This window comes from Poeciliopsis prolifica, unplaced genomic scaffold, assembly GCF_027474105.1.
Source record: "Poeciliopsis prolifica strain line A6 unplaced genomic scaffold, Auburn_PproV2 SCAFFOLD054, whole genome shotgun sequence".
Classification (NCBI taxonomy): domain Eukaryota; kingdom Metazoa; phylum Chordata; class Actinopteri; order Cyprinodontiformes; family Poeciliidae; genus Poeciliopsis; species Poeciliopsis prolifica.
Genome location: NW_026562429.1, coordinates 2491192 through 2504147, shown reverse-complemented (window position 1 = coordinate 2504147; position 12956 = coordinate 2491192). Strand labels below are relative to the sequence as shown.

General features: G+C 36.0%; 1 protein-coding gene across 3 annotated transcripts in view; it reads right to left on the bottom strand.

The window, feature by feature from the left end:
• The window catches only part of LOC129378961 (cadherin-18), a 116454-nt gene that overhangs the window by 54555 nt on the left and 48943 nt on the right, over positions 1 to 12956 (bottom strand). For all 3 annotated transcript variants that reach the window (XM_055059468.1, XM_055059467.1, XM_055059469.1), the window contains one exon: positions 5317 to 5611. In XM_055059468.1, the coding sequence (XP_054915443.1) occupies positions 5317 to 5611 (295 nt within the window). The remainder of the gene's footprint in view (positions 1 to 5316; positions 5612 to 12956) is intronic.

Sequence of the window (12956 nt, the reverse complement as noted above, 5' to 3'; positions counted from 1 at the left end):
TGGAACAGTAAGTTATTTCTCTGCCATCAGTACAGGTGCAGCGTGTGCATGAACATGATTGCCAGCACTAAGACCTTCCTCTTGGCTGTGATTGGTTGTTTCTGACCAGGAGTGGTGCATTTCTTCAAACCACAGGGAGGAGGTAAATGAGCTTGGTTTTTTGACAGGTTATCTGTGAAAGTCTTATATATGTAAAAAGAATAAATAATAATAAAGATTTGTTTATAAATGTTACAAACTACAGGTTTAAATGGCAATGTGCCATCAGCCATGGCACTTTATATTTAGAGCGCTATGGCTTTTATGATGATGATAATAAAAGGTTTGCAGTCATTGAACTCAATGTTATGTGTGCCTGTTTTTATAAACTACTGCTCAAAAATAAAGCAAAATAACAAAAGAAGAAGAAATGAGAATGACCCTGGTGCATCATAATCAAAAACAATCAACTTTTTACTTCATTAAAATCTTTTACAGTCTCTGGATGAGACAAGAAACAAAAATCAACATGTTTTTGTTCTTTTCAATAGAAGCACACTCAGCCCGAAGAGGAAAATCAGTGTTTATGGGAATAAAACGAATGTAGTATTTTCTGTGTTTATTTTTAGTTGCAGCAAATTAAATAGGCCTTCATTTGGGAATTTCCAGAACATTTTCCGACATCATTATCACTGACTCATTGTGAGGAGCCTGTTGTTTACCCTCTACTTTGGAGTTTAGATTGAATGGGATTAAAAATGGAAGCGTTTGTAGTTGCAGGTTTTACTCCGAGTCGTTTCAAGTGTAAGGAAACAACAGAAACCCACAATGCCTCAGAATCTTAGTGTGTTTTCAGAGATAATAAAGTTGTGACTCATGTAGTTGATGTGTCCATAGAACATGTTTTAGCAGAACAAGAAGAAATTAAGCTTATTTCATAATAAAGATAAATCTAAGTCCTGCTAAGTTTTTTGAAGTGTAATACTTGTCATGTCCCCAAACATTGTATTTTGTGCCTTGTGTACTTGTTCAGGTCTAATTCCATGACTAAATCCAAATTTCAGGCCTGATCAGTAGTTTCTAGCAGTGATAGATGAAGTTGCATGTTGACAATTGATTTTAATCTTTTTGTACAAAAAAAAGTCAGTTTTGGGGTTTCTTTCAGCTGAAGATAGCACATTCACACGTTGCCCTCGAACTGTAATATTGCAAGGCAAAAGTAAAGAATGTGGTCAATAGCACATTTTAAAGCCAAACTGCTGTAAAAATCTGAATTAATTATCTTTTCTTAATTTCCTTCAAAACTGCATTTTAAATATGTATTTAATTCAGCGCATACAAATTACTCCATTCACATTTTCACATCCACTTATCACACCTGCTGACAAACATCAATTTATCCACTTCTTCAGCACTTACTAAAGTCAGCAATTGCACAGAGATACGTAATGGCCTTTTAAAATCAAAGCTGGTCTCTGAAAACGAATCGCAGGTTCTTATCATCTTCCTACGACCAGAATCAAGATGTTAAGTTTGAATTTTAACATCAGGGTGGAAGAAATCCACTACACTGACAGGAACTCCCAGCAAGATGTTATTTGAGACTTTATAGGTCAAAACTAGGTCTCATTCAGATGAGATAAAACATATATTTACAAAGGAACCAGCTGTTCTTTTGGAGAAATCTGCTTTCAGCTACTTTTTCTAAATGGACAAGAACTGATTTGGGTTTTCCGATGAGTACCAGCATGGAAATACTTGTAAATATTTTATCTTACTTCAGATAATTGTATTGTGATACTGAAAACACCTTAAAGATTTTTGGTGGTTGGGCTCAGTGGAGAGTTTATGGGTCATTGGTATGTCCTGTATCTTTAGATTTGTCCCTGCTCTATCACATCTAATTCAAATTCAATTTACCCTCTCAGTATGTCACTAAGGTCTGCAGAGGCTTACTAATTAATCACTCATTCAGTTCTGTTTTGTTGAACCAGGAAATCACCTAAAGCATGCAGGACAGTAGCCGTTGGACACGCAATCGGTTAGTAAAAATCTATTCAGGTGTTTCGCCTAGCACTCCTTCAGCCATGCTCCAGATCTTCCTTTGTGTTTTGATGTTTTCATTCCTGCTCATAAGCTTAAATCCAATAAGTGCATCAACATTTCTGACTGAAATTCTTGACACTGCGTTAACACAGATTATTCTCCCTCGATCTTATGATCCTACAATCGTTCTTCATCTTGTCACTTAAGCTGAAATCATCTTTACATCACTGTTGGAAAAAAAAAACTACTGGTGCCTTGATCCCCTTTAAACCAGTACTCACTACTATACTAAGGCCCTAGTGAATATAGTAAAGATGATGACATGTACCCAGCTAATCACTTAAGACAGGGGGAAAGGAACATCACAAGCAATTAGCTGCCACAGTCCCACACAGCCCATTCCTACACTTAAGAGATTTCGTATTGACAAATGTGGTGGGGGGATTAGTGCTCAGGAGTGTGAGGACATTTGATTGTTACAGCCGATTTGATGCTGAAGACACTCATCTGAAGTCGATTTACTTTAACGAGCAAAAGTATAACAGGGGCGGGCAAAAAGGAGAATTGTTTTACCCATCACTGCTGCTGACTTATTTCTTTGGGATGTCAGTGGTGATTGAGTTTAGCACATGCAACTGATGATTGAGTTTGTGCCAAAACCTTGGAATAGGTAAAGATGAAAACTGAGAGGTTGACTCTTCAAGACAATCTGAAGTATTGACAGCTACAATCTTAAACGTTGACATAGTGTGAAAGAGAATCCTGCATTTTGTAAACAATGATTGAGCCTTTACAGACATTTGTTTGTAGATATCGTTTGTCACATTTACATGTTTTTCAGGACACAAAATGTTTCCATCAAATAACCTGCATGCAGAAATCAAAGTGTTTAAATGATAATTCTATTTATTTAGGGAAACAAACTACCCTCTCCATGTGAAAAAGTAATTATCCAATAAACAAAGTAACTAATTGTGCAACATCACCTGCCAATAAGTGTTTCTTACATGACAGAAGTAATTTTGCCTCTCTTGTCTTTGCAGAATTGTTTCATTTCAGACATATTGGATGGTTTTGAAGCACACCTCTTTTTTAAGGTAGCGCCACCATTAACTGCAATTGAGTTGTTGGTGTCACCTTTGCACGGACGTCACATCCGTGTTTTAACATCCTTCACTTTCCCAGTGACAGGATTAAACATCCTCACTTTTTATGCATTTAGTTAAAAACTTTATGGTGTTACTTTTTGTGCCACTGTTCTGAGCGTGCTGAGACTGCTGTGACAAAGAATTTGGGAAGTGTGCTTTTAAATCTCACACAAGCTCTCTCAGTATGTGTTCACACCAAGTGGATGAAATTACAAAACCAAACTGTTGAGTTTTAAAAAAAAACTATTTAAACTTGTACTCCATGTAGTTTATTTTTCTCGCAGGACTTTTCTATCAAGCAAATGTTTGAGTCGCGCAAAAACATCTTCACTGCATTGTGATTCAAGTCGGTTACGGCTATTGCTAACTAGCAGCTAATAAACCCTTGCTAGCTAGCTAAATAGTTTTAATTGGCTGGATGACATTTTCTCTGCCTCTGTTGCCAACCCATACAATTCAACATGCATTCCTTACGAAAAAGCCAGGCACTACTGTTATATAAAATTTTGTGGTTTTATTTTGTACATTTCTGTTGTGCTACAAGTTTTAAATTTCATTCATAGTGGTCTTAAAAAGTCTTAAATTTAATTTAGTAAAACCTGCAGGATTTAACTCAGATCTGAGTTAAATTCAACAGGTCTAAGAATATGCAGTCCTTGGTGTTGCTTGACTTCTTAATGAAATAACCTTTAATTAATTCACCTGATGGCGAATTTATCCACTCTAGTTATCTGTTATTGAAATCTGTTTAATAATCTGAACCGTGACCAAAAAAATTAAAAATAAACAATACTGAAGAAATATTTAAGTGGCCAAACTAGTGTCTACTTGTAAATTTGTAGTTCCAACATCATCATGTATGTAATAAAGCAGTGCTTCTCACAACACTGAGTTCAATCCACTTTGCTTTTAATTCAAACTAGAGGTCAGGATCGAAAAATTTAACTCCTTCACAGTTGGTTAAAAATGTATGATTCTCTCCCCTGGTAGGAGCCAACACATTTATCCCTAAACCAACACCTAAATATTTATCACCTGCGATTATGAAACATTTATTTGACATGCTTTAGTCAGAAACCTACACAGTAGCAAGCAGAGCTCTATGCATCAGGCCTGGGCTGCTCATGAATATTCATGAGAGCAACCATCGAGATATTGACCGTATATAAAGAGGGCTCTGACAGACCTGTCGAGCTCTGCATGTTTAATCGGATTCCTGCATCTCCTCCAACCCAGATGAAGCCGTTCATTCACTGATATATTTCTGTGGGTGATTTCATACAGGACAGAAATAAACGGGATGCTTCCACCTCACTGTCAGTTCAACAAACCTGCTTCTTTATGTTGCATTTGAAGCAAAATCACTCTGACAGCAGTTTGGCTGCAATTCGGGCCAAGCTACATATCATTTTAAAGTATTAGAGCGTCATACTTTAAAGCTGTTGCGCCGTGAGGCAAAAATCCACTGGACTGAGAGAAAAAAAAAAAAAGCAAAAACAAACAAACAAAAAAAACAAGCAGCAGCTTTTGTTCACCCAAGCTATAAACAGAAGCAGAGAAAAAAAAGAAATAAAACATGGATGTGTTGCCACATGATGCTTGGGCATGCAAAGAGTGGCTGTCTCAGCGAAGGAGGTTGGAGGCTTTACATTCCTCTGTAGTGTGGGGGTTCTCTACAGTGGTGATGGTGGAGGCACTATTGAGTGCTCATAAAGACCTGCCCACCCGAGAGAGAGAGCAAGAGAGCAAGGAGGAGAGAGAGAGAGCGAGAGAGAGAGAGATGAAAAAGAGGACTCGGGCTTAGAAAAGATCAAACATACTGGAGAAGATAGTCAAACCAAAATGCAGCACAGGGTAAATGTTTGATTGCACTTTTTCACATTAACTCCATCTTTTCCACTGGGGCATTTTACTCTGAGTAGTTTTAAATTATACTCAGGGGTGAAGCCAAAGGTCCTCCCTTGATATTTTCCCTTTTTACTGCAGAGCACAAATGTAATGATGGCATGAGTGTTACATAAAAAGTAGCAAATAAAACCACTCAAGTTCATTGTGACCGTCTTTTTCATTCTCTGTCTGACTTATTGCAATTGACAAGAGGGCAATCATGTAGAGCTCCAGGTTATTAAGCTGCGCTACTCACCCACTTCAGACATCTCGGGCACCGTAGCTGCAAAGGGTCCATCTGGAAATTGAGGTGCATTGTCGTTGATGTCTTGGACTTTGATAATGAATTCCGACATCGGTTCCAGGGCCTCCTGCGTGTTGCGGTCCAAGGCTTGTGCATGCAGGACATAATGTCCTTTCCTCTCTCGATCCAGGCTCTTGGTGGCATGAATATCACCCGTCACCTCGTCGATGATAAATATAGACCCGGCTCCCTCTCCGCTCAGAATGTATCGGACAGATCCGTCGCCTTTATCAGAGTTTGAGTGAAGCTGCATGGAAAACAGACAAAGAAAGGGTTTTAGAATGTAGAGGGCAAGATGTTCCTAAAACTTTTAAATGTTCCTTTTTTCCTAAATTAATCATTCTCCACTGAAATGTTGCGACGGAAAATACAGCTTGTAAAAGTCTTCATACCACTTTCAAGTTTTAATGAGACAACCACAAACCTTTATGTATTTTAATAGTTTTTGAAAGATAATTGTAAACTGGAAAAAAAATACATGGGTTTCAAATCTTTCATAAATGTAAAAAGTAAATCATGCATTTACATTCAACGGTCCTGACTCGATACCTTGTAGAATCAGGTATTGCAATAATTACAGAAGAACTATTTATGCTCTTTATGTCTTTACAAGCTTTGCACAAGTCAAACCTTGAATTTATCTCCTTTCTTTCAAATCTCAGTCATATTCTGTAGAAACCGTTTATTCACACTAATCTTTAATCACTAATCTTTAATCACTAATCACTAATCTTTATCTGATTCCCAATGGATTTATATCTGCATATTGAAAGGACCAACTAACAAGAATGAGGTGTTTCCTTGAGCTTCAAGCATTTGAACCAGGCATAATGGAGCATTTAAAACAACAGGAACTCTGGGTAAAGAACACTTTACATTATAACTCTGGATGTTCGTTTGCGGTTGTTGTTCAGCTGGAAGGTGAACCGTCACCCCACGCAATAGTTTTTTGCAACCTGTGCAGGTTTCCCATCCATGTTTTTGTTGTTAGATAAGGAACTGAAAATAACTCCAAACATTCAATAAGAATAAAATTTTTTGGACATTTAAACATTTACTTAGAATACAAAACATTTATCATTTTATTCTCCACTTATAAACATTGGGAGCCATGGGCATTTTCCTCCTCAGGAAAGAAACTAATGAAGAGAAAAAGGCTTTGAGTTGCATCTCAATAAGTTGTACTTCATGTAGAGGCTCTGAACTCCATAGAGTAGTAGGTTTTACAGGATTAATTCACCGCATGGTGGTCTCTGGCCCACATTCCTCCTCTTTAGAAATCGGTCAAACATCAAACTCAGGCATCACATTATTCAATATACCTCTCTCAGGCGCTACTATAGCCAAGCATCCCTGTAGAACTGCATCTTCAGAGATTAAAGGTTTGAAGGAAATCCTTACAAGTGTTCCCTTTTTTCTCTAACCAGAACCCACAGGAATAAAGCAGAAGCTAAACCATTGGTTCTGCCATAATTGATACCAAGAGGATTAGGACTTTTATGCCAAAAGCTCAGCGGGGAAGCACTTTTACATTTTTCCAGTGAAGCTGAATATCAAAATAAAGTTGGCATCCTAATACTATTAAATATAAGAAATATTTATTAGCTGAGTGAAATGTTGCAACCAAAAATCACTGTCAATCAAACAACCTTTGGAATAATATATGAGTTAGAGTGTCTATTAGTAAAATAAACAAGCTACTTTTAATTGCACATTTTTGTTCAAAAAATTACATTTTAACATTTGTGATGCCATGAAGTGTTTTCCTCTGGTGCAACTGGGCCATCCCTACTAGTTACACAAACACATTAGGGTAGAAAAAAATAAACTCACTTAAAAGTTAAGAGCACCAACAAGCTCCACATGGACAGAGAAAATATGAAACTAACTCTAGATCTTGTTGATCTTCAGGTGATGGAGCTTACTATCTAACCACTGTGCAGCCCAGCTGACAAGTAATTATTGTAAATTAGGAGCAGTTAGACTAATTCCCTGAAATGCATAATGAAGCTGAACGACTCTAAAAAAAAAGACATTTTCGCATCAAACAAAATTTTGTTCAATGTTTTTATTATTTTATTTAACCAGAAGACCAACTGTACAAATTAGCTATGTGGTATTTGTTGTTATTTAATACTCATCCTAATATAGAGATATACAAAATATTGAAATTAAACTAGAGCCAACCTTTACATGTGATTGGTTTTATGACATTAGGGGAGCTGAAATGGCTGGAAAACTATAACAAATGGAGACACACAAAGTTTGAATGTCTTTCATTTGTCATGTGTCGTATAATTTCATTCTTGATCTTGTTCAATAGTTGTTACTGTAATCAGTACCCTGTTCAAATTGGGACAATGTTTTAGAGTCCAGGATAGAGCGAAGGACAAGACAGTCTACTTTCACAGCAATCTAAATATAGAGGCTATTTATCATTATGGGGTACTGGTCCAGTGTGACAGTCTTAAAGAGACCACCATGTTACACTGAAGCCTTGAGCAGGAGCTTTTCTCCACTCTCATTGTTTCAGATTTAGCATTTCCTCAGCTTGACCTCTATCTGCAACTTCAGCTGTTAGTTTTATGACTACAAGTATGGCTGCATAACATCAGAAAATTAGACAATGAAGATTTTTTTTTAAATAACTGTAATAACCAAAAATTCAAAATGTGCCCACTGCTTTCTGTCCCATATTTTCCTTTTCAGCCATTTCTGTAATCTGTGTCCGGTTGGGAAATTAACAACTATTACCATTCCCATGAATGTTACAATGAAATGAAAAATGTGACCTCATTGCAACTGTATTATATTACTCAGCAATTACTCCATTTCAAGCAATCCTTTCCAATATTAATATTACACGCATAGAGAGATGTCGATATGTTTGCAGCATATGGTGAGGCCCCCACACAGCAGCTTCACTCTTACTACAGGAGACCCATTGTGCTTCTATGAAGAAGTACGTTTTCAATCACACATGAAAATGGCTGCACTTATACAACCAGACATCATTAAAAAGCAGTAGTGGAGCCTCCTGCACAACCAACAAGATTGCAGTAAGTAGTTTCTGATTATTAAGACAACAATAAAACAACAGCTGTCTTTTCCAGCAGCCATTGTAAAATGAATACAGCAGTAAAACCATGGTAGCATTTGTTTTGTTGTTGTTTTAATATTTTTTTAGGTACTTGTGGACTTTACTGAACATTGAAAAGACAGAAAATGGGGAAGAGAGAGGAGGATGCAAATGTTCATTACAATAAAACCTGCAGCCATGATGATGGTAAAATGCAAGTTCATAACAATAAGCTAACAATTATTGTTCACCAAATTGTACTGATACTATGATGATGTTATATTTACAATATATTGCGCAGCCTCAATGACTGCATGTATAGATGGTTACAGAAAAAGACAATGGATGGATGGAATTGCAAATATAATCACAAACTATTTCCTTTTCTTTTTCATAGTTATCTGCATATAAACACTAATAACTTCCTCTGGAGATCAATGTTGTGAAAGTTTCTCCTGGCTGATGAGTACATTTAAAAAAATACAAATTAAAGTGCATCTAAGTGGATGTTTAATAACTGACTAAATTCAATATCTATTTAAATGCAGACAGTGGGTATTTAACATGTCGAAAGGTCTGTGAGCCTCTTCCAATCAAAACCTGAACTACTAAATGAATTTCCAATTAGAGAGCTGCTGTTTATTCTGGGCCTGACTCCTGATGAGCCGCATGTCCTTTTTGTTGTAAATATCCAGCCTGTAATTAGATGAGGAGTCATAGATCCCAATGAGTCAGGTATTTAATTAGAGGCTAGATGTAACTAATAAGAAACACAACCTACAGAGTGTAAAGGAAAATGAACTGGACATTGTTTGCATACAGCAGGAGTGAGGGAGAATCCTATTACCCTATTGCTTTGTTGAGCACTCCAGCCTATGGATGCCTCCTCTCTTTTGATTTATTGTCACTTTCACAGAAAAAAATCATGTTCCACCGCTGCCTGGAGTTGGATAATCAATTCCCAACTCTAAATTTATGATTTCAGGTCAAAGAATTAGAGTTATTACTTAGCAACAATCCAAATCCATATTTGCTAAAAGCATATATCCACTTCAGTTCAGCAGCTGCACGCCACCTCATAAATGTAATTTTGCCTTTAGACAGACTGCTAATTTAGCTATTGACTTCCTCTGCAAGAGTCAATAAATCATGAACCGCAAAATTCAAACCAATGATGCATTCACAGGCTATTGCCTTCCAAAATCTATTGGTGATAAAAGTGTCAACAGGTTGCATGCTATTACATAAATGTTACAGGCTTTAAGCAAGGCAGTGTGACGCATCTCTGTGGTTTTGTTTACACTATGAAAAGCTGGATTAAACTAAAATATGTCAGTTTGTGCCATTATACCAAGACCTTATTTAAAAAGATAGATGAATCACGTTTACAGGAGTCCAAGCAATTTATAGAGAAATTTCATCAGAAATACAGTTTAAAAATTTTTCCAATCGACTTTTTTTTTATGTACAAAGGCTTTGCATAACAACATGTCTAATTAAAAAAATGCAAAGACAAATCAACACAAACCTGTCACAGAAGTATGATTGATGTATTTTTGGGAATCTCTGTTTTAAGGTCATTAAGCAGAATTATGAAATAGTGAAAATTTTGGAGAAAAACTAGCTGAAGCCCCTCTTTTCAGCATTTTTTGTTTACAAATTCAATCTTTGTTTCCTCTTTTCACAGCAAATCCTTGTGTTTCAACAATAGCTGTGTGTTAAAATTATGTTTTTGATTTTGATTATTTTGTTTTACTTTTCATCTCACAGTCTGACTGAAGTGTTTTGTAGAAACTTGATCTAAATAAATTGTGTTTTTTCAGTTACTGAGTGAAATTAAGAGGCTGTAAAAATGTCAAGAAGACCCCCGCATTTATGTTCCAGTTCAGCTTTATATCACTAATTGTTGAAGAATATTATTGCAATGTCTAAATACACTTCCTTTTTGGTGAATCAAAGAAATATATCATTCACACTCTCTGCAGCTGTGTTAAAAAAATCTGCTTTACTTCTTAGTTTTAAATAAATCAATTTCTAATATGAATCTACAATATAGTCCAGGAGTTTCTACAGTTTTCAGTATTTGTTAGGACAAAAATTATTTTTTTCTCTTATCTCTTTGATTTGAACTTGATGTGTCTGTGGAAAAAAAACTGTAACCAGATTCAAAGACAGGTGAACATGTGATGGAATTAGAATGTGTTTGTTTCTGCATACAGTTAGAGAATCCAGAGCAAAAATAAAGCATAAAATTTATGCAAAAAAAATGACCAAATTGCATTGTGCTGTAAATATACCACTGCCTTTTACTCAGAGCAAATCTATTTGACTGTTCACAATGTTACACAAACATTACATTTTATCCTGATTTACATTACTCTGCATTTACAGTACACACATCAGCCTGGGTTCATGGTAGCTGTGTGTGCTGGGACGACTTTAAGAATGACATTTTAAAATCAAATGTCAGGCCCTAGAAACTTTGCCTTATTATATTGCTCTTAGAAAAGAATTACATAAGCGGTGAAAATAAACAGATATTATTTTAAGCAATAGTTTTACTACCCAATTCTGAAGTAAAAAATAAAAATGTAATTCGAGGAATTCCTACGGCAAAAGAGACGCATTTCTGAAGGAGGAGAGGATGGTGTTCCCTCATTTGCACTACAGAGATCTGGATGCAAAATAAAAACAGTTGGTTTTCCACGTATGAGCACATTAATATTTCAGATTTTTTTTGTGTGTGTGCATGAAGGTTTATTGATTTAAATCTCTACAATCTTTTGATGGAAATAACACTTGTATTTAAATAAAGCCTGTGGATTTCTGATTTTCACAACAGCGTCCATTTAGTGCACAACTCATTCAGTGTAATAGTAAAAGCTTTTTAGTAAACCGTGTATTGCAACAAAAATGATCTTACTAAAAAACATTTTTAAAAACTACACATGTAATCTGAGTACCATAAGACATGATTGTCTTTAACAAAATCCCCAGTGCCAATTAGTTACTTAAACCATTTCTATAAAATAAAAATAAATGAAACAATTTGGTAAGTTGTATCGCAAACAACTTACCGGCTGAACTTCGTAACGGCTTATTTTAATATTTCAAACATCAGATACAGATGTCTGCAGAAGTTATTTTATAAAACACCAGACAATAGAGTGTCAAGTAAACTGGCTCCAAGGAATATCAAGCTGCCTTTTTACTTAAGTACTTTAGATATTCCATCCAAACATTATCCAGCATGCTTATCCCTTGTGGGGTGGTGAGTGGTGCTGGAAACAAAGGTGAGGAAGATCCTCAAAGCTGGGTTTTTAATGTAAAATGGCTGCTTCTAAAAGATAGATTTTAACCACATTACAAGAGGTACCAATAATAAATGTAATTCTGCTTTAACAACAAACCAGTTTCATCACCACAATGTTTTCTTTAATCAAAATTATTTTTGCCAGACAGAATATTTCCTGGTATAAAGCTTTACCCCAATTAGAGTCAGTTTTGTAAAACTACAAAGCTGAACTGATGCAAGTTTAACATACATCAGCTGTCTGAAGGACAGCGGAAAAGATGCCAAGTAAAAAATCCATGATGATGATGTTATGCTGTAAATAATGCATGAGCATTTCTGAGAACCATACACATATGCTGGTGAGAGCAGAGGCATCCCAGCTTTTATAATGAACTTGATATATAACCTCTGCCACCTTGTTGTGTTGTCATATCTCCACAAAGATTTTGAGAAATCCATTTCATCTATAGGGCATCAAAACAAGGGATTGTGTTTAGCTCCCAGTCTCTATGGGCGACTTTATTAAAGACTAGTGGAATAGGTGACTGGTATGAGGCTGGCAGCTGGCAGCTGGAAACGCATTTCTGTGGAGACAAAAGTAATCAGTAGAGTCTGAGGTTCCAAGGCCACATGACAGAAAAAAGAACACTCCAAGCTCAGACAAGCAGGTCCAAAAGTTTTCATCTTCGATTCTCTCTCTCTCTGATGTGAAGCTGAATCACAGTGAAGATTCAGCAAAGTCTTTGCCAAAAACTAGACTTACATTGTTTGTGTTCACAAGCTAATTGGTACTTACAGCCAAACCACTTATTGCCAGTGCCTCTTGTCAGGTGCCTAAGTCAATTACAGGAAGGCAACAGATTTGAAGGAGAAATAAAACCCGACAGAAATCCGTGTGAATTATGTTACTTCTGCAAAACAAAATGGTAATTCTGCTCATTTTGATAATGAAACTTAAGCTGGCTCTTATGATTACAGCTGCACAGCCAATCAGTGGATGTCACATCTAATCACAACTGAGAGGTCAAAATGAAAAAATACAATTTCAGAGAGGAAGAATTAGAGTAATACATAATGGCTGAAATGATTATTGTCGCTTGATATTGTTTGTAAAGAATCTAAACATATATTACAGTTTTTCTTTTTCAATCTTTTAAATATTTGTCATCTTTTGAAATCACATCTTTTATTATTAAAAATGACCTTGAACAGGTTAGG